The sequence below is a fragment of the Salmo trutta genome, chromosome 37, assembly GCF_901001165.1.
Source record: "Salmo trutta chromosome 37, fSalTru1.1, whole genome shotgun sequence".
Classification (NCBI taxonomy): domain Eukaryota; kingdom Metazoa; phylum Chordata; class Actinopteri; order Salmoniformes; family Salmonidae; genus Salmo; species Salmo trutta.
In genome coordinates, this window is record NC_042993.1 from 6,575,352 (window position 1) to 6,598,096 (window position 22,745).

Consider the following 22,745-nt stretch of genomic DNA (forward strand, 5'->3'; position numbering starts at 1 on the left):
TTGGGTAGGCAGAAGGAGTCTGGAAGGGCATCAAGGAATCTTTGGCTTGTCTGAGAATTTATAGCACGACTTTTAATGCTTCTTGGTTGGGGTCTGAGCAGATTATTTGTTGCGATTGCGAACGTAATAAAATGGTGGTCTGATAGTCCAGGATTATGAGGAAAAACATTAAGATCCACAACATTTATTCCATGGGACAAAACTAGGTCCAGGGTATGACTGTGGCATACCAGTCATACCACGAGCCCGAGCTCCCCAATTCAAGTGCCACCAAACTCCTGTGTTAGAGCAAGAGATTTCTGTTTTTCTCATGTCTGAGGAAATGTGTAATAGTGCCTGTGTGTAGCTGGTGTAGAGCAGTCAGGTGCAGGACAACAGATATGAGTAATAAACGTAATTTACTCAAATATTCACAAATACAACGCAATAATTTGAGCCCACAATAACGGACCGTATTACAAACAAACAATCACTCACAAACAAACATGGGGGAACAGAGGGTTAAATAATGAACAAATAATTGGGGAATTGAAATCAGGTGTGTAAGACAAGGACAAAACAAATGGAAAATGAAAAGTGGATCGGCGATGGCTAGAAGGCCGGTGACGACAAGGAGAGGGACCGACTTCGGCGGAAGTCGTGAGAAAATGAGAAATCTATTGTACATTAAAAAACAACTTACCAGGACACTTTGACACAGCTTTTAGTTTCAGTGTTGCATAAGAGTGAGATAGAAAAGGTAGCTGTGCGCTTGACTCATCAATGTTTCCATCAAGGCCAAGTTTATAGCAATGAAAGGACTCCTTCAGGTCTGATCTGGGGAGAGCCACATGCTATTTGAGATCCATTACATTGTTTAGATTGGACTTTGCAGACACTTGAATCTAACAACTTTAGCCAAGAACTGTGTTCTCATTCTTCGCACAGTCTTGTTCAGTTGACTGAGTCAGACCTCCATGTCATTCTGAGGTGAAGACTGTGAGATTGTTATAATGTGAGGAAGTGCATCCTGTAGAAACTTCTCTAAGAGGACTTTGAACTGTATGAGATGGGATGATACTTTGCAGGTGAGCCCCACCCTCTCCTGTTGCACAGACCACTAGCAGAGAGAGCAGAAAACACACCTGGACAACCCAAACCTGTGAGATATTCACATTTTAACACATATGCAAAAAAGAGAAAGGTAAGGAATGCCACTTTATTAAATGCATACGTATTCTAAAGTGCTTAGAACCTACCACTGGTCACTTTAGAAGAGTTTGGAACAAATCCATTTGTCAGTTTAGAACCATACCACTTGTCTTTAGAATGGTAAGGAAACCTCTCCGTTGTTAAGTGTGGATTCAATGGGAATAGACATGAAATTCAACACTTGTATGCATCTGAAATGAAGTCATAAGCATTATGCACCAAAGCATTTGGAAATACCAGTATTGGAAAATAATTTGTCAATAATTATTTTTTTAAAACACTGTACTTTATTGTTGACTTGTTGAAGGTAGGTACCGATGTTGACTGAGGAAAATTCTGATGCATTTATATTTGGATGATGATTACAAAGGCCAACAACAGGATGTATGGAGGCTGGGTGTGAAGAGGGGTTTCAGGCTTTGACCACCCAAGCTGGATGTGCTTAAACATTCTCTTTTTATTTCATATTTTTCTTTGGCCTAAGTTCTCCTGAAGTCCCTTCTCCCCTGAGTCTCCAGAGGGCCTCTCCCATGATGAACCTGACCGGTGCTATTCTACTTCTCTCGTTGGTGTCGCTAGTCCACGGTGCCTGCTCTCTCAATGGGAGGAACAGAGGAGACCTCTATGGTAGGCTATCAAGCCAAGCTGTAGCTGAGTAGCCTTGCTCTCCAGCCCACTCTTTTTTACTTAGCAAGATGTTATGCTAATGCTTAATATCTGTTGAACATTTACCAAAGCAAAGCATAAAACACAAGAATCCTTAATGTTGCCAAGTGATAGGGTAGTACAGATTAATTTAGATGCACTTTAAAGGGCAACTCCATCACATTTCAACCTCATTTTCATCATCTCCTGCACCGTACCATTGTCAACACGTGATAACAACACGTCTACTTTTTGTATAATTAAAAAAAAAGTGAAAACATCCTACCCGATGACATCATCAAAAGTTGAAACATTTTAAAACAGTGATTTTAGAACACTATGAGATTGGCTGTGACGTGGGGATCAAGAAAAAGAGCCTCCCTCTGGCTAGAAACTCGTTGAAGGTTTTGAAAAATCACAGTTTTTTTTTTTTTTATCCTACTTGTGATGTCAGAGAAACATTTCTTTGGATTTCTTTCCTCTTATCTTGTTAACCACAGATCATATAAATGCGCAATTTTCACATACAGTGCATTCGGAAAGTATTCAGACCCTTTTATTTTTTCAACATTTTGTTACGTTACAGCCTTATACTACAATGTATTAAATCATTTTTTTAACTCACCAATCTACACACAATACCCCATAATGACAAAGCAAAAACAGGTTTTTAGAAATGTTTGCAAACAAAAACTGAAATATCACATTTACATAAGTATTCAGACCTTTTACTCGGTACTTTGTTGAAGCACCTTTCGCAGCGATTACAGCCTTGAGTCTTCTTGGGTATGACTCTACAAACATGGCACACATGTATTTGGGGAGTTTCTCCCATTCTTCTCTGCAGATCCTCTCAAGCTCTGTCAGGTTGGATGGGGAGCATCGCTGCACAACTATTTTCAGGTCTCTCCAGTGATGTTCGATCCGGTTCAAGTCCGGGCTCTGGCTGGGCCAGAGGACATTCAGAGACTTGTCCCGAAGCCACTCCTGCGTTGTCTTGGCTGTGTGCTTAGGGTCGTTGTCCTGTTGGAAGGTGAACCTTCGCTGCTGTCTGAGGTCCTGAGTGCTCTGGAGCAGGTTTTCATCAAGGAGCTCTCTGTACTTTGCTCCGTTCATCTTTCCCTCGATCCTGACTAGTCTCACAGTCCCTGCCACGGAAAAATATCCCCACAGTATGATGCTATCACCACCATGCTTCACCGTAGGGATGGTGCCAGGTTTCCTCCAGACGTGACACTTGGTATTCAGGCCACAGAGTTCAATCTTGGATTCATTAGACCAGAGAATCTTGTTTCTCATGGTCTGAGAGTCTTTAGGTTCCTTTTGAAAAACTCCAAGCGGGCTGTCTGGCCACTCTACCATAAAGGCCTAATTGGTGGAGTGCTGCAGAGTTAGTTGTCCTTCTGGAAGGTTCTCCCATCTCCACAGAGGAAATCGGGAGCTCTTTCAGATTGACCATCGGGTTCATTGTCACCTCCCTGACCAAGGCACTTCTCCCCATTTTTGCAAGTCTCATAGTAAAGGGTCTGAATACGTATGTAAATAAGGTATTTCAGTTTTTCTATCTTTTATACATTTGCAAAAATGTCAAAAAACAGTTTTCACTTTGTACTGTGTGTCGATTGTTGAAGGAAAAAAAATTATTGAATACATTTTAGAATAAGGCTGTAACATAACAAAATCAAGGGGTCTGAATACTTTCTGAATAGACAGTTGTTTCGTGCTGGAGATGATATATGATTTTGGAAAGTGGCCAAATTAATTAACCAAACCCAAATGTGCTCAACCCCTGTAATAGAAAACAGAGGGAGGTCAGTAAATCTTATTATCAGTCAATATCCTCTGAGCAGTCGTTAAATAGGAGGTTGCATGTAATCGCTCTACTACAACATGTTGATATATGGAGTACCTGTGTAATAAGACATCTTTGGATTGAACCAGCCATTTCTCTCTATGCCTGTATAGGGCTAAAGCTTAGTTCACACTGCAGGTCTTAATGCTAAAAAAAAAAATCTAATCCATTCTGGAAAACTGACTCTCCAAACACTGTGACCAAATTGGATTTGTGTTCAGAAAGAATTCTATGCTAGTTGTTACATCAATGACCAGTGGTGTAAAGTAATTATGTAAAAAATACTTTAAAGTCCTACTTAAGTAGTTTTTTTTCTTCAGTATCTATATATTTTTTTGTTGACAACTTTTACTTTTACTCCACTACATTCCTAAAGAAAATATGTAAATTCTACTCCCATAAATTATCCCTGACACCCAAAAGTACTCATTACATTTCAAATGTTCTGCCAGGACAGCAATATCCAATTCACGCACATACTGTATCAATATAATGTGTTGTCATCCCTACTGCCTCTGATCTGATCGACTCACTAAACACAAGTACTGCCTTTGTCATTCATGTCTGAGTGTTGGAGTGTGCCCCTGACTAGCCGTATATTTAAAAAAAATACAATTGTGCCGTCTGGTTTGCTTAATATAAGGAATTTGATGTATAGCATTTACTTTTACTCAAGTATGACATTGAGTATGTTTTCCACCACTGTACTTAAGTTCATTTAAAACCAGATACTTTTAGACTTTTACTCAAGTAATATTTTCCTGGGGGACTTTCACTTTTACTTGAATCATTTTCTATTAAATATTTTATAAGGAGATGTCATCCCATTTGAAAATTATCCTTGGCTTAGTTGGCTATAAATAATCAGTTCTTCAGAAATTCTTGGGAATTGAGCTTACCAGTGGGAATTCCACATAATGTCTGTTCATTAATTTTTTTTTTTCTTTTTGTAAATGACTAAGACAGAGTACATTTTCATCATATGTGTTGAAAACTGTCCTGAAGTTGAATTTAACCAGAACAGTCAGTTTAATGAAAAAAATTGCCTGTTTCAGTATCCAGAACAAAAAAAAAACTATATTGAACACAGTATCACCATTTTTAAAATATTTTGTAAAAAATGTTTTATGCTATGTCAAATCTAACATTATCCTCCCCTTCCTATTTCCCCAGACTGCCCAGCAGATGTGTACATTGTTCTGGACACCTCAGAGAGTGTGGCGCTGAGAGCCAAGCCCTATGGCTCCTTTGTTGATCAGATCAAGCAGTTTGCCCTGGACTTTGTGGACCAGCTCAACACTAGGTGTGTATCACCTCCATACTGACAGTTTTAGCTACATGACTGGTATTCATCAATAACTTATATGGTTACTTACTTCAATTCATGACATTTGGCAACTAAACGGTAATTAATGCTACGTAGTAATGATTATGGCGAGCTTGCCAAGAGAAATCAAGTGCCACGTTAGCGACAAGGCTTCTGGGAAACTCGCACCTGGCCGTTTATTCACCCCACAGACTGTAACACAGACCAAACAATATCAATCCTCCTACAGAGGCTTCCATTGGCATACATCCTGTTTCATTCCTTAAACTACTCTCTGTGATCATTATTAAAAAATACAGTCATATTGTACCAGTAAATTCACCACACACTCAGACCCACCCTGATAAGCTACATGCAGAAGGACCATTGATAGCTGCTCTGGGCAGTAGTGTTCTCCTGACAATGTGTTGTTGATGGTCATCTCAGGAGGTCTGCCTCACTACATGCAGTCTTATGAACACGGTTGTGTGTTGACCTCTGTGTGAACTGTGGTTCTACAGTGATGAATCAGGGCTGAGAGGTAGTGTATGAGAACAGCTTCTCTCCTTACATGGTGCTCAGGGTTGCGTTAATACGCTGCTCTTGGAAAAGCACAAGCATACTGCTGTGGGCCAAAACAGGGTCACACAGAGTGTTTCTTGTTAGTCTTAAACAAATCTACTTTGAAACAAAAGTATACACCTCACACACATGGTTATGGGCTTAAAAAAGGAAGACACCTGTACCATGTCAGATATTATCAGGTATGAAGGTAAGACTCAGGTGCAAACACGTCAAATGAACAAGGGTTTAATAATCCAACAGGGGCAGGCAATAGACAGGTCAAGGCAGGCAGGGGTCAGTAAACCAGAGGTGGGGCAACGGTACCGGACGGCAGGCAGGCTCAGGGTAAGGGTAGGCAGAGGTCAATAATCCAGAGGTGGGGGCGAAGGTACTGGTCAGCAGGCAGGCTCAGGGTCAGGGGCAGGTAGAGTGGTCAAAAAAAAAGAGAGACTGGGAATAGCAGGCGCTGAGAATAAAAACGCTGGTTGACTTGACAAACAAGACGAAATGGCAACAGACAAACAGAGAACACAGGTATAAATACACAGGGGATAATGGGGAAGATGGGCGACACCTGGAGGGGGGTGGAGACAATCACAAAGACAGGTGAAACAGATCCGGGTGTGACAGATATAGAGTTAAAATGTATTACATTTTGAGTTTGCATCCCAATATTACACTTTATATACATCACAGAAAAATATAACAAAACCGTTTGACATTAAAACACCGGAGTTTCAGCAGTAAAAAAAAGAAACGTTTATTCATAACATTCCATCCGAGGCCACTAGAGGGCGATTTGGTCATTTGACTGAAGGAAAGCGGTCTACGGAGGCCAAGACAGCTCAGCTTGTTGAACTACAAAACGCATTGGGCTTTTGCTAAGACCAGCGGTATTTATACAGATGCTGCAACTTATCTATTATAAATTGTAATAGACTTGCTTTTGCCATCCCACTGTTCGGAAACAGTGCAACTATTACGGTTAAAATATTTGAGCTGTGTTTTCTGTGGCCCATACCGATACGTTTCATCACTGAATGCGTGTGTGTGTGTGTGTGTGTGTGTGTGTGTGTGTGTGTGTGTGTGTGTGTGTGTGTGTGTGTGTGTGTGTGTGTGTGTGTGTGTGTGTGTGTGTGTGTGTTTTAACCACTTACAAGCTCAGTCAGGCAGCCAGTGTGATGAGTGACTGTGCGTGTTTGTTCAGTGCAGCCATTCCGAATCATTCGCCCAGAAAAGGTTTGGGGTTTACCTTTGGGGCACTGACCTACATTCCTGACTGAAAGGTTGATATCTTATCTCCATCTAATAAAGTCTCACCTTACAGCTAAGGAGTTGTGCTCCTGAAGTTGAGAGGACCTGATGAATGACGTCTTCACGTGATAAGAATTATACATATAAGAGAACAGCACTTTCAGTCATGCAGGCGCACAGTGAGGTTTGTCATTATCTGCCTCTTATTGAATTGGGGCCCATGTTTTGGAGAAGCCCTGTAATTTAAGACATTGTTGTACAATAAAATACCATCAGCTCAATGTTTCTAAAGGAAGGATAAATGTTTGCACTGAGTCCAAGTATGCCATTTGGCAAAGATCATGGTGCATCCACTAATGCGTCTGACTCAGCACAACTTCTTTGCAAAACAGCCAAAATAGTAGATTTTTTTTGTGATGTGATCCATTAGTGATGTGATCCTACTGAAGTATGCAAAAGGCTACTGGCCTAAAGTTTAACGAGCCAAAGAACACCTAGTTCTAGACAGCTCCTGGTTCTTGACACAGTTGGTTGAGTATTTATGTATCTTTCATTGACTTCATCAGAATAGCAACTGCCTGATGGTTTGATTGGGTACTGGAGAAAATAGCAGGAGGACGATGGGTGTAAATGTGCTTGGGGCTTGGCAAGACGGCACACTTGTAATAGATTTGTTCTATCAGGTTTTAGTATCACTTTCTCCCCTCTGGGAATCAATGCATCATTCCCATAAACGAACTCCCTGCCTTCTAATCTGTAGACAGTCAATTAAATGCTGGTGATTTAGGGGAATTGTCCCTGTAGATACCTGTAGTGCATGTAGATCAGAGGTAACTCACTTTGTGTCACGCTTTGTGTGCCATTGTGACATAGCTCTGCCTGTACTCATCGAGATACTACCGCTGTGAGCGTAACCTGACGTGGAGTGTGGGAGTGCTGCACTACAGTGATGAGGTAAAGGTGATGAGGGAGCTGACCAGCACCAAGGAGGCCCAAGGAAGAGCTCAGCTGAAGAGAGCCATACAGGACATCCGCTACATCGGCAAGGGATCCTACACTGTCTGTGCCATCTCTGTAGCAACTGGGCAGCTGATGACAGGGTGAGTCCATCGATTGTATAAGGGCTCAGGGCCAGACCCAGATGCAGACACAGGAGGCAGATGGTTTGAGTTAAGTTTATATTTATTAGTTCCAAAAAGGTTAGGCAAGAGAATGGTCGTGGACCGGCAAAAGGTCAAAACCAGATCACAGTCAAGGAGGTACAGAGTCACAGGCAGGCAGACAGGGCAGGCAGACAGGTCAGGCAGGCTCGAGGTCAGGTCAGGTCAGGCAGACAGGTCAGGCAGGCTCGAGATCAGGTCAGGCAGACAGGTCAGGCAGACAGGTCAGGCAGACAGGTCAGGCAGACAGGTCAGGCAGACTCGAGGTCAGGCAGACTCGAGGTCAGGGCAGGCAGACAGGTGGGTACGGAGTCCAGAAAACAGGCAAGCGTCAAAACCGGGAGGACTTGCAAAAGAGAGAATAGCAAAAACACGCTGGTTGACTTGAAACAGACAAGACGAACTAGCACAGAGAGACAGGAAACACAGGGATAAATACACTGGGGAAAATAAGCGACACCTGGAGGGGCTGGAGACAATCACAAGGACAGGTGAAACAGATCAGGGCGTGACAGATTGGTTGATTGAGTAGTTAGTACCAGTCAATCGATCAGTCAGTCAGTTAGTTAGTCTGTCTGTCTGCATGCATGTATCCATCTCAAATGTGACGTGTGAGAGAGTGTCTTACAGCACATGCATTTTATCCCAATATACCGTGCATGATACTTTGATATTGTGTAATACTTTCCTCCTTCACTTCTATAGTGCCTTTAGGAAAATGCTTTGTTATTTCCACCTTGGAACAGAGTTCAACGTTTTGTCAGGGGCAAGTTAAAAGCACATTTCCTGCATCCTTGCAGGGTGAACATATAGACATTCAAACCTCTACTATGGAGATGGAGTTCCTCCACAAAGCTTCTGCCAAAATAAATTCTGCTCCACAATTATACAGCAAAGGATCCCGTTTGACTCACACGTTCTGCTTTGTTGTATCTCTTTCTTCAACCCACAGCTCTCCTCTCCATGGCAACAAGTACATGGTGGTGGTGACAGATGGCCACCCGCTGGACGGCTATAAGGAGCCGTGTGGCGGGGTGGCATACACCGTGTCTGAGGCCAGAGCCATGGACATTAATATCTTCAGCGTGGCTATCACTCCGCATCACCTGGTAATCAAGAGGGAATAGAGCTCTGGCTAGAAGTTCCAGGTTGTAGACAGAGAACTTTGTCCTCTGTAGTGGCCATGGAAATACAATAACAAATACTGCCCAAACAAACTGGATTGGCTATAGTCTGACAGTCTGAGTTTTTTTAGATCAAGGATCCCACTGTATTTTATATATTATATATTTATATGTAGTCTTTGCATTCTTCTCTTGCACCTCAAGAATGTGTGGGTATGCCAAAATCCAGGTTGTATCACATCTGGCCGTGATTGGGAGTCCCATTGGGCCCATTATACAAATAATTAAAACAGCATTTTTTTACACACACACACACAGAGAATGTTTGAGGTAGTTTTTCAGTATTTCAGTCTCTGTCTCTAAGGCTCTCTCTCTCTCGCGCGCTCTCTCTCTCTCTCTCTCTCTCTCCCCCACCCTCTCTCTCTCTGCAGGACAACAGACTTGGTTCCATAGCAACAGATGTACAACACGCCCATAACATGTCTACTACTAGTGAGGACCCGCAGGTTGTTAGGAACACCATCAGCTCCATAGTATCTACCATGGTGAGTACACCATCGTCACATAGTTACCATCATACAAGCGGTCATTTTTAAACCAAGGCCCTGTACCTAAATGTCATTTACTGTAGGCCATTTTTTTTTTGCCAAAACAGACTATTCTAATCAAATGTCTGTCTCTTCTTTTATGGATCTGTAGTACAAGGATTCTGAATCTATGGTGAGTTTTTCTTCAGTCTTTTTGATACAAGCATTTCGCTACAACATCTGATAAATATGTGTATGTTACCAATAAAATGTGATTTTATTTGATAGTTCCGACCAATACAGTGTGATTGTTGTTTGTGATCTCATTTATGAACAGTGATTATAACTGGGGTTGATTTATGTTTATTGTTCTTTTTCAGTGCTGTTCGTTCGAGTGCAAGGTAAGCCTGATCACATTGTCGTCATTTTTCAACATGATCTCGCAGAAAACTTCATTACAGACTGTTTGTCTTGATTAATCTGATCTCAGTACAGTCTTAATATGGGGTCCAGTGGAGTCAGAAGTCTTTCTCATCAGTGTTCTTTGTTTCACAGGCTCCCCTGGGATCTCAAGGCCCTGCTGGTGCAGGAGGGGGCGCGGTAGGGTGCTCTCTATTTTCCTTTTAGTTAAAACACCACATTTACATTTACCAGACACTCGTATCCAGAGCGGCTTACAGGGTCAATTAGGGTTGAGTGCCTTGCTCAAGGGCACATTGACAGATTCAAACCAGCAACCTTTCAGTTACTGGCCCAACGCTCTTAACCGCTAGGCTATCTATCGCCCACCTTAGCTATTGGTGAAAATATTGAAAATGCCCATCGCTGCATTCTTAGATATACTTATGCTTACCTCAAATTACTGATGGTTTGCTTAGCTCAGTGACTAAGTAAGGGATAAGTAAGCGTGGGGGGGGGGGGGGGGGTGGAGAAGGGGGCCTGAGGAACGTTAATCAAACCCTGGTGATTTGGCTCACGTACTGCAGTTCATATACAGTAAGGATTCACAATGTTAACACGTGTGTGTGTGTGTGTGTGCGTGAGTGTGTGTGAGTGTGTGTGTTTGTGCACACTGAAAAGCACATGAAACACATTACTATAAATATGCCAGACATTTATAATCACACAGTATTACAAGGTCAATATCAGGACAGTGAAAGAATGAGTGAAACAGAAAGTACTGATACTGGTTTGAAACCAGATTGATTGAAAAAAAGAGAAGATGGAGTAGACTGGCTTATCCATAAACATGAGATTCAACCTGTGGAGGTCAAGGGTTTAAGCCAGTTGTCTACAGTATCATGGGATGTTTTCCATGCCAGAATAAGATCGCATGGCATGTGCTTTTACTATCAGGGCAAAGAGATGTGTTTCACTCGCTAATGTACATATGAGAAAGAGAAAAGAGAGTTTGTGTGATGGAGGCGTGCATGACTGTGTATCAGAGAGATGAGAGCAAGAGTAAGGGAAAGACTGAGGCTTGATTCAGTAGTATCTTGCCTACAGAGGATCCAGAGCTGCCCCTGCTGTGGTCTGGATTCAAACCAAAAGTTTTAAGGACGGGAGTGGCTTTGCACCAATACCCAATGGAATGTTAATAAGATGACAATCTTTGCTTTACCAGGACAGTATTCCATGGGGGTGCAGCGTTATGGAACATTGAGATACAAATATATTACATAGAAAAGCCATGCTTCTATGTCATGTGGAATAGGGAATCATGTCCGCTCTATAATAGACATTTCTATGTGTGATCAGAGTGTTCTCCAGAGTGTGCCCCCAGGCCCGTGTTTACCTGATGGGGACTAATGACTCTGACCTTCTCTGAGTCAGATCTAATCATGGCGTCCAGATGGCCTGCCTAGCCCACTGCTAGTCAACACAGCTTTTGTGTGTTCCAGCCAAGAAATGCATTAAGGAGACGAGGAGGTAGTGCAACTGAAAAAGGCTTAGTTTGATTGATTCTATTGTACAGTACCGTGTTCTGTGCACAACTTCTGGCAGTCTGGCAAGTCCAAGACTTTCTTCTCTGTCTCAATGGGAATTATGGGCCAAAGGGTGTAATGTCACATGCACAAGTACAGTGAAATGCCTTTCTTGCAAACTCAAAACCTAACAATAAGTAAGTAAGCATACTATATACAGGGTCAGTTCCAATACCATATTTACAATGTGCAGGAACATTGGAGGGATGGAGGTATATATATATATATATATATATATATATATATATATATATATATATATATATATATATATATATATATATATATAAGGGTAAGGTGACTAGGCAACAGGATATAAGATAAACAGAGTAGCAGCAGCTTGTATGTGAGTGGATATGCTTGTGTGTAGAGTCAATATGAATGTGCATATTATGTCTGAGTGAGCAGATAATGGAGTGAATGTGTGTGTGTGTGTGTGTGTGTGTGTGTGTGTGTGTGTGTGTGTGTGTGTGTGTGTGTGTGTGTGTGTGTGTGTGTGTGTGTGTGTGTGTGTGTGTGTGTGTGTGTGTAGGGCCCTGTGAGTGTGAACAGAAACAGTGAACAAATAAAAAGAAAAGGTCAATAAAGATATAAGGTTAACTCAGATAGTCCATGTATGTCACATCCTGACCAGCAGATGGAGCTATTGTATTCGTTTTGGGGTCAGGACGTGGCAGTTTTGTGTGTGTGAATGTTTGTGTTGGTGATTGGGACTTCCAATTGAAGGCAGGTGTGTTGAGTTGCCTTTGATTGGGAGTCCTATATAGGTGTGTGTGTTTTTCTTTGGGGTTGTGGGTAGTTGTTTTTGCACTGCGTTTGTATAGCCTGTAAACCTGTTGCTGTCGTCTTTATTGTTTTGTCCAGTGGATACTTTACTCCTTTTTTTAAAATTAAAATATGAGTATCCGAATACCTGCTGTGCCTTGGTCTTCTCTCCAGTACGACATTTTTTGTGACAATGTAGCTATTTTGTTATCTATTTATCAGTCGTATTGCTTGGGGATAGAAGCTTCCTGTATCTTAACAGTTTATACAAACGGCTTCACTCAGACTCTGCTTCACAATGACTAACACTGGAAGAGGTTGACTGATGACAATGAGAAATAGATATGATTCTTTTTTTTCAGGGAACTCCAGGACGTCAAGGGGTTGCCGGGAGACCAGGAAGTTTGGGAGCAAAGGTAGTATATGACACATTACAGAACATGAGCTTGTCTGTCTGCTGACTGTAGACTGTGAATACATTATGCTTTGTAGCCTGTTTGATGCTACAGATGATGGCTACAGGCAATGTGGATCATATCTGGATCACATGTGGATCATATCTTTGTCACCCAGGGGACTGCAGGTGACCAGGGACCCCAAGGACACAGAGGAGAGAAGGTCTGAGTGATTATTTATCTAAAATAAAAATATATACCACTTTGAATGTTTTAGATTATTCATAACACATGCTGGTTAGCTATTATGTAACCTTGCCTGGCAGAATTTACAGCTATGGTGTAAATGCAATATTTAGAGACACACTTGTCTGGCTGTACGAGGTTAGCTAATGCAATGATCCATGAGCATTCACTTAACTGTATTGAAATATGCCATATGTTCCCAGTGTTTCCAACACCAGGATTTTACAAGTCCGGATCTGTATTAAGTGCTTAGAAGCTAAACTCTGATGTTCTTCACTCTCTTTCTCTACAGGGTGACCATGGTCCTACTGGTGACAGAGTAAGCTCTCATCGATCTTGTGGATAGTAATAGTGATTATAATAGTGTTTATAAACCCTGTAGTACATAAGTATATAATGTAAACAAAGAATACATCACATCAAATCATCCAACAGCCATAGACTGAGCTGTCAAAATGTTCAAACGTTATTTTGCCCTACAGGGTCCAAGAGGACCATCTGGACAAAATGTATGTTGTTGATCTTATGCTTCATTCATTCATTCATTCATGTATCCATTCAGTCATGCACATTGTCACATACTCACCAATTCAACCAATTGCAGTGATGGGAATGAAGTCATGTGACACGTGTTTCTAGGGTGAGAAAGGAGTGGATGGAGTGGACGGGAAAGACGGCCTTGTGGTTTGTTTGTTTTCTACCTCTTCCTCAACACACAGCCCCCGCATTATTAAATGTTTAACAAGGGTATCGCTCTGTAAACTTACAAACAGAAAAACAAGGCTATCAAGGCCTCGTAAAGTGTGAGTGACCAATTAAACAGGGATGCAGGCTTCGCCCTCACAGGTCTCCCTTTATATACACCCATATTCCAGAATTATTAGAGGGGTTGAGACGAAAACCAGATGAGAATTAAATACAGATGAATGATGGCTCAGCCCATGCTGAAGGCTGTTATTGTTATGTAACACCTGTACCTTCTTCCAAGGGCCCTGGACCTATTATACAGTAGAGAGCAATACTTTTGTCCATCCCCGTGAGGCACTATATGGAGCATAACAGGGTGCCAAGAAAAATGATCTTAAAACCGATCCAGGTGCTGTATGGTTGATATGAGCCAGATGAATCATATAGGTGTTTTATAGACTAAATGTTTAGCACTAAAGTGTCATTGTCACATCCCTTTAGAATCCCCCTGGGAGATTTGGCGGGAAGTTCCTTAACTATGAAAATGATAAAGAAAAACAATTTTACTTCATAAATCAAATTGCGCTAATGGAAATATGTCATATTCATAAATGTAAATTCACTAATAAAAAAACTCTTCTGTGTTTTCTATAAGGAATTTGAGCAGTACATTAAGACCATTCTACATTCTTCTAATAAGAAAGCTGTTAAAACACTCAATATGTGTGCATCCTCTAATGTCTTTGTATAATCTGTCATTTGTTGTACCCCCTAGCATATGTTATCATTGTCTGTTTCTATACTTTTTGTCTGTACACTGGTTTTTCTGCAATCAAAAAATATATATATATTTAAAAAAAAATATATATATATATATATATGAATAAATAAAGTCAAATAATAAAAAAATGTAAATTGAAGATTTAGCATGAAGACAGTCTCCACCCCCACACCGGGTCCTGAATCCCTTGACATGTTTCTCAGACCAGAGCAGATGTTTTTCAGAGCAGATAACTGTGTAGTTGGCCCAGATTACAAAGTACATTAGAGTTCTGTTTCTCTGGAAACCTTCAGTGAGGTCACTCATGTTAGTGTTATTCCTTGAAATGTGCAGTAAACTCCCACGTCGCCCTCTCTCTTTCTCTCTCTGTAGGGGTTCCCTGGGGTTATGGGGCTGCCTGGTTGTAAAGGAGACGAGGGGGCAGAGGTAAGTCTATAGGAGTGATGCAAGGGCACGTAACCAGAGTCAAAGACATCACACTTTGCTTGTCTCGTTTCCTATTGCTTTTCCTTTTCTTCAGTCTTTCCAGACTGATCACCACCGGCCCTTCCTTAGTCCCACTTCCACACTCCCCCTTTAAAAAATACGATCTACTCTGTCCCATGTGCACGTATCTCCACACTCACCACACGAACCCACACACACACTACACGCACCACATGCACCCAAACACACCACGGCTTACTGTATTCATGACCTCCTAGACTAGTAACAGTGAAACTCTGTGAGCGTTACACCAAGTGGTCATCATTTCCCAGAATTTTCCCCCCAAAGCCAAGAACCACTTGGCAGCCAATAGCGCTCTAGGAGCCAGAGCCAGTCAGTAGACTGACATGTATTGCAAACAGGGAGTTACAATACTACACATTATTCCCATAACTCTGTCCTCAGCAGTCTTTATAGTCATTCCCTTTATGCTGTTAAAACAGGTGTGCTTCATTCTGCGGTTGAAAGCAATTCAATTCAAACAAAATCAGAAGATGAGACAGGGTTATTTTGAGTGCCATGGTTGGGTAATTAGCCAGGTGGATAAGAACAACCATTTTGTTTGTTTATGTCTGATTGGGGTATGAGTGGGAGTTTATTTGTTTGGGGTCTTTTGGGAGTCTTTACCAGTCTCCCACGTGGATAGAATAATACTAGATAAATAGTAGATAAATTGTCACGGATGTCGGAGGAAGGAGCGGACCAAAGTGCAGCGTGTGTGTTGTTCCACATTTTATTTTCACTGTGAAACTATGCACTACATACACAATAAACTGAACGAACAAAAACAACAAACCATGACGCAGAGTAGAAACATACACTAACTCAAAACCAATCTCCCACAAACGCAGGTGGGAAAAACACCTACTTAAGTATGATCTCCAATTAGAGACAACGATGACCAGCTGCCTCTAATTGGAGATCATCCCAAACAAAACACAACATAGAAATACAAAAACTAGAACATAACATAGAAAATCTAAACTAGAAAAAAAAAAACTGTCACGCCCTGACCTACTCTACCATAGAAAATAACATATTTCTATTGTCAGGACGTGACATGAATGCTGTTAGTTATATCTGAAGTATTCATATTTAAGTTCAGACTGGTTGATGTTGGTAATGACTGTTTCCTCTGATAGGGGGAGCCAGGTCCTCTGGGACAGAAAGGAGATGCAGGATCTTATGGATTACCTGGACAAAAGGTAACTCTGTCATACCCAGCACCTTAATTGTCTGTTCTGCATTTAACGTGTGAGTGACTTAAAACCTGTTAAGGTATAGGGGGCAGTATTTTCACGGCCGGATGAAAAACGTACCCAAATTAAACTGCCTACTACTCGGGCCCAGAAACTAGAATATGCATATTATTAGTAGATTTGGATAGAAAACACTGAAGTTTCTAAAACTGTTTGAATGATGTCTGTGAGTATAACAGAACTCATATGGCAGGCAAAAACATGAGAAAAATCCAACCAGGAAGTGGAAAATCTGAGAATTGTAGTTCTTCTTTTGAATCCCTATTGAAACTACAATTTCTGTGGGGTCATGTTGCACTTCCTAAGGCTTCCATTGGCTGTCAACAGCCTTTAGAAAGTTTTCATCCTTCTCCTGTTACTGGGCAGAGAATAGTAGCTCAGTCAATGAGTGGACTGCCTGAGGACAAAGGGCTTGGTGATGCGCGAAGCCGCGAGGGCGCCGTTCCTTCTTTTTCTCCTGGAATGAATACGCTATTGTCCGGTTGGAATATTATCGCATTTTTATGTTAAAAATACCCTAAAGATTGATTGTAAACAACGTTTGACATGTTTCTACTAACGGTAATGGAACATTTTGACTTTTCGTGTCTCGAATTACGCTCGCGCATTATGCCTTTGGATAGTGATCTGAACGCACAAACAAAACGGAGGTATTTGGACATAAATATGGATTGTTTCGAACAAAAAGAACATTTCTTGTGGAAGTAGCAGTCCTGGGAGTGCATTCTGACGAAGATCAGCAAAGGTAAGAGAATATTTATAATACTAATTCTGAGTTTAGTTGACCCCAGAACTTGGCGGGTGTCTGTATAGCTTGCTTTGATGGCGAACTATATACTCAGAATATTGAAAAATGTGCTTTCTCCGTAAAGCTATTTTAAACTCTGACACAGCGGTTCCATCAAGCAGTAGTGTATCTATAATTCTTTAAATAATTTTTATGTATTTTGTCAACGTTTATGATGAGTATTTTTGTAAATTGATGTGCTCATTCACCGGACGTTTTGGTGGGAATACATTTTCTGAACATCACGCTGTCACAAAATACTTTGTGCTGTTGGAAGGAGGACCAAGGCGCAGCGGAAGTGTGGATACTCATATTTTAATTAACAAAAAAAGAGTAAAACATCCACAGGAAACAAAAACCACGACAGCAGCAGCAACAGTTTGCAGGCTTGAATACACAGTGCAAAACAACCACCCACAACCCCAAAGAAAAACACACACACCTATATAGGACTTCAAATCAAAGGCAACTATACACACCTGCCTTCAATTGGAAGTCCCAATCATCCCAATCATCCACACAAACATTCCCAACACAAACATGCCACGTCCTGACCCCAAAACTAAAACACTAGCTCCATCTGCTGGTCAGAACGTGACAGTACCCCCCCTCAAGGTGCAGTCCCCGGAATGCACCTACCAACAGAAAAACACCAACAAAAAACCCATAAACAATAACCCCTAAACAATAAGGGAGGGAAGGGAGGGTTGCTACACCCTCCCTCCCCAACCCACCTATCCTGGAGGTGGCTCAGGTGCAGGCCGTTCCTGGCTGTCGGGGCAGTCTGGCAGCTCTGGGCAGTCTGGCAGCTCTGGGCAGTCTGGCAGCTCTGGGCAGTCTGGCAGCTCAGGACAGTCTGGGCAGTCTGGCAGCTCGGGACAGTCTGGGCAGTCTGGCAGCTCGGGACAGTCTGGGCAGTCTGGCAGCTCGGGACAGTCTGGGCAGTCTGGCCACTCCGGCAGTTCAGGGCAGTCTGGCCACTCCGGCAGTTCAGGGCAGTCTGGCCACTCCGGCGACTGTTGACTGGCGGGCAGCTCCGGCGACTGTTGACTGGCGGGCAGCTCCGGCGACTGTTGACTGGCGGGCAGCTCCGACGACTGTTGACTGGCGGGCAGCTCCGACGACTGTTGACTGGCGGGCAGCTCCGACGACTGTTGACTGGCGGGCAGCTCCGGCGACTGTTGACTGGCGGGCAGCTCCGGCGACTGTTGACTGGCGGGCAGCTCCGGCGACTGTTGACAGGCGGGCAGCTCCTGCCCCGTCACACAGCCCTTGTGCCCCCCCCTAAAAAATTATTGGGGGTGCCTCTCTGTCTCCCAGTCCTCGCCAGCCTTCTTCCGCTGCTTGGTCCTGTGTTGGTGGGTGGTTCTGTCACAAAATACTTTGTGCTGTTGGAAGGAGGACCAAGGCGCAGCGGAAGTGTGGATACTCATATTTTAATTAACAAAAAAAGAGTAAAGCATCCACAGGAAACAAAAACCGCAACAGTTTGCAGGCTTGAAAACACAGTGCAAAACAACCATCCACAACCCCAAAGAAAAACACACACACCTATATAGGACTTCCAATCAAAGGCAACTATACACACCTGCCTTCAATTGGAAGTCCCAATCATCCACACAAACATTCCCAACACAAACATGCCACGTCCTGACCCCAAAACTAAAACACTAGCTCCATCTGCTGGTCAGAACGTGACACACGCGCCAATGTAAAATGCTGTTTTTGGATATAAATATGAACTTTATCGAACAAAACATACATGTATTGTGTAACATGATGTCCTAGGAGTGTCATCTGATTCCGCTAGCGGAACGCCTGTCCTCAACAGATTTTAAGTGTCTATTTTACCTTCCTGTCCACAGGGAGAGATGGGAACACCTGAGGAGCTAGGGGTTTCTGGAGTGTCTGGAGCCAACGGAGCCAAGGTAATCAATCAATTTATCGATTTATCAACTAATCAATTAATCAATCAATAATTTGATCATTCAATCATCCATCCATCTATCACACAGGAGAGCTTTTCTGTGTGGCTGTATTGTTTCATCTGTGTCTGTAAAATAAGGGTGACCGAGGAGACGAAGTAAAAACAACACCACTTCAATAACTCTATCGTCAATAAGTTGCAGATTCTGATAACTGCCAGTTGTGATAAATGTATAGGTGTATTTTTTATAGTTGAATGGAAAAATTATGCCGTAACGATTGGACAATGACATTTGAACATCTTGGCCATGTTCTGTTATAATCTCCACCCGGCACAGCCAGAAGATGACTGGCCACCCCTCATAGCCTGGTTCCTCTCTAGGTTTCTTCCTCAGTTTTGGCCTTTCTAGGGAGTTTTTCCTAGCCACCATGCTTCTACACCTGCATTGCTTGCTGTTTGAGGTTTTAGGCTGGGTTTCTGTACAGCACTTTGAGATATCAGCTGATGTAAGAAGGGCTATATAAATAAATTTGATTTGACGTCAGGCACCTGTCCACCTTTCTGTGTTTTACAGGGGGACTTTGGACCGTCTGGAGTGCCAGGCACAGAGGTGTGGAACTCAGCTAGTTCTAGAATCAATGCAACACCAGAACCAGGACGAACACTGTCCACATAATCTGACACAGGAAGACACATATCTTACTAGATCACTGAACATCAGGGTGCCCCAACTAGTGGGCCAAATTTGGCCCGGGGGTGGTTTTATTTGACCCCCCAAGTTTTCTAAAAAATAAGTGACATCTTTTTATTTTTTATTGTTGGACACCAGGAAATCAGCTCCAAGGGAATTTAAGAAATCTGTTCCCAAGTATTCACAAGCATAATAGAGAAACATGTGATTGAATACAAATGTAAGCAAAGCTTCTTGCGGTCAATTTGCAGTCCATTTGTCACTATGCTCCGACCACCCGACAATCTGCTCAAGAAATCTAGTTGATGATCCCTGCTCTACATTGACTAAATGGCTGAATTAAATAGTTGTATCACTGTCAAAGAAAACACATTAGTATATAATGAATCAAAAAAGTTGGTTTAGCTTTTGTAAACACTTTATTTGATGTTTACATTATGGTAAAATGGCCTTGTTGACCGATGGGAAGTTGCTGTTTAGCTGAACATTGCTGTTCACATCCAAGCTGGTGATCTCTCTCTCTCTCTCTCTCTCTCTCTCTCTCTCTCTCAAGGGTGTAGGGGGAGAGAGGGGACAGAGGTGCTACAGGAATAAGAGGTGGTCAAGGGGAGATGGGTGACCCAGGCTCTGCTGGAGCACAGTGTCATGAAGGTCAGGCTGGAGACGTGGGTTCACAGCTCTGTCCTCTATTACTCTGTGTGATCACGTGTTCTTTCTTATATGCTTCCACCAACACCTTCTCGGAGAACAGGCTAGCTCTCTCATGGGCTATTGCTAAATACAGGTCGATGTTTTACCTCCAGTCATTGTCCCACCCCCTTTCTTCATTTCTTCCCCCTGAAAGGGTCTGAGTGGAGTGTCTGGGCTCAATGGGTACAGAGGAGAGCCAGGTTCTCACGGACCTGAGGTACGATGGCCAGTCATTTAATGATTTCAATGATGACACAGCTATACCACGTGGTAACACATGCAAACTACAATACATGTTTTGACCAGGGTCTCTCCCCCCAGGGTGTTAAGGGCCCCAGGGGGCCTCCAGGAGCACCGGGAGATGCAGGGCCCATTGGGAAAAGGGTGAGTGACTTCTGGGGTATGGGAGAACAGAACGTTTGTATTGAAGAGGTTATCTGATTTATCATTAGGCTAATATTCTGAATACACAATATTATCTTGATTCTCTCTTCAGGGTGATGATGGAACACAGGGAGAAGGCCAACCTGGATATCCAGGGTTTCAGGTCTGTTTTTCTTCAGCAGTGAATTTCTGAACAATAAGTAGGCATTCATGTTTTTATTCTTAGTTACAAGTATGATTTATCAACATTGTTTGGAACAAATGTCCATGGACCTCATTTGTCTATTTCAGATTTTTCATTTCTTCTTACAGGGATAACCTGGTCTGAGAGGACCTGCAGGTTTAAAGGTCTGTCTGTCTGTCTGTCTGTCTGGTCTGGTCTTGTCTGGTCTTGTCTGGTCTGGTCTGGTCTTGTCTGGTCTTAGCCTTAAGTTGGGCCCACAAAAGTGAAGAGCTTCAGTATGTATGTGAGAGCACTACAGTAATTGTATAAGGTTAAGTTCACATCAGGTAAAGCTGAATCCCAATTATTCTTTTTTTTTTTTTTTACTTTAGTCTGGATCAGGGTTTGGAACCAAATTATTTTCCAATCCTTTCGTTCTGAACAGAAACACTTCTTTTTGTTCCATTCCACTGTTATGTCCAGAAAAATAAAGATATGAACTGGTTTAGTTTAGTAGATTACTTTGTCAATCAGTGTGGATAGAGCATGCAAACTAGTTGTTTACATGCATGGTGGACAGGCAACTGTAGCCTATGGCGACTGAAATTTTGCAGGTGGCGAGAGAAGGTTGAGGAGGAGGTTTGAAGCGCTGGGCATCTTGTTATGACATGTGTTATCTGAATTAGGTCCACAGAATTATACCTAGGAAGAGGAGCTTCTATGGAGGAACTTTGAATGTCCTTTGAGCTAACAAGCTTGTGTGTGCAGAGCGGCAGCAGAATTAAAAACACTTTTTTGTAGTAACCATATCCAATGTAAAACGTGATAACTAGGCCTATAGAATTCTTAACTAGTACTGTAAAAGTTCATTATTCTCCAGCTAATTAAATCCCTCTCCCTATCTTCTGAATCATGCTTGTAACGTCAGTACAGTATCTTATGGTAACGTCAGTACAGTATCTTATGGTAACGTCAGTACAGTATCTTATGGTAACATCAGTACAGTAGCCTAGGGTAGCGTCTGTACAGTAGCCTATGGTAACGTCAGTACAGAAGCCTATGCTTTGGAGGGGGGAAGGGCTACAGTAGCCTATGCTTTGGAGGGGGGAGAAGCTACAGTAACCTATGCTTTGGAGGGGGGAAGGGCTACAGTAGCCTATGCTTTGGAGGGGAGGGGCTACAGTAACCTATGCTTTGGAGGGGGGAGGGGCTACAGTAGCCTATGCTTTGGAGGGGGGAGGGGCTACAGTAGCCTAAACACACACACACTGGTAAAGATTTTCAGCTTGCAGGTAGACACTGGAAGAAATTTCTGAGTGACAGAGGGAGGACTTTGCATTTGTGGGACTAGAAAAAAATGCCTGGAACGTAAAAATAACGTTATAAACTTGTTCCCATGCTTTTAAAATAACAATTCTGTTCTGGAACAGTATTGATCACTTTCACTCCCGGTTCCGTTTCTGTTCCTTGAAAATGTTTTCGGTTCTATTCCCTGAACTGGTTCCAACTCCTTGTCTGGACCAATAAATTTGGATTGCACCACTAGCCATTGACATCCAAACAACACCTTGGCTTTTATCAACAGCCAGACCAGTATAAGTGTCTTTGAGGAAGCAGTGACTCTGGCATATGTATAAAGTGAAACATCTCTCCAATTACTCGAGCTGTGTTCAACTTTTTAGTCAAAGTTTCAAAGAGCAGGCATGGCGCTTGTCGTGGAAATTTCAGCACTGAGAGAGACTTGGACAATTATTCAAACAATCATTTTTATTCAACATCGATTAATTATTGCAATAATGAAACCGTCGACCGCACACCCCAAGTTGTGTTGCTGAGAGCTTAACTTTTACAGAAATGCAGAGATGTGTATATATAG

The 22,745-nt window shown here is 42.3% G+C and overlaps 2 protein-coding genes across 2 annotated transcripts in view; both read left to right on the forward strand.

Annotated features, from left to right (window-relative positions):
* Window positions 1–1,058: 1,058 nt before the first annotated feature.
* Window positions 1,059–22,745, forward strand: part of LOC115176441 (collagen alpha-1(VI) chain) — a 34,222-nt gene continuing 12,535 nt past the window's right edge. Inside the window, exons 1-11 of the mRNA XM_029736484.1 lie at window positions 1,059–1,183; window positions 1,676–1,818; window positions 4,862–4,991; window positions 7,706–7,912; window positions 8,925–9,081; window positions 10,004–10,024; window positions 14,855–14,908; window positions 18,880–18,942; window positions 20,477–20,505; window positions 20,644–20,706; window positions 20,819–20,869. Coding sequence (XP_029592344.1) covers window positions 1,167–1,183; window positions 1,676–1,818; window positions 4,862–4,991; window positions 7,706–7,912; window positions 8,925–9,081; window positions 10,004–10,024; window positions 14,855–14,908; window positions 18,880–18,942; window positions 20,477–20,505; window positions 20,644–20,706; window positions 20,819–20,869 — 935 coding nt within the window. The 5' untranslated portion in view covers window positions 1,059–1,166. The remainder of the gene's footprint in view (window positions 1,184–1,675; window positions 1,819–4,861; window positions 4,992–7,705; window positions 7,913–8,924; window positions 9,082–10,003; window positions 10,025–14,854; window positions 14,909–18,879; window positions 18,943–20,476; window positions 20,506–20,643; window positions 20,707–20,818; window positions 20,870–22,745) is intronic.
* Window positions 14,691–21,490, forward strand: LOC115176740 (collagen alpha-1(VI) chain-like). The gene is made up of 7 exons (XM_029736984.1): window positions 14,691–14,908; window positions 16,111–16,173; window positions 18,880–18,942; window positions 20,477–20,539; window positions 20,644–20,706; window positions 20,819–20,869; window positions 21,019–21,490. Exons 1-7 carry the CDS (start codon window positions 14,870–14,872, stop codon window positions 21,022–21,024), a joined length of 348 nt encoding a protein of 115 aa, XP_029592844.1. The 5' UTR covers window positions 14,691–14,869; the 3' UTR covers window positions 21,025–21,490.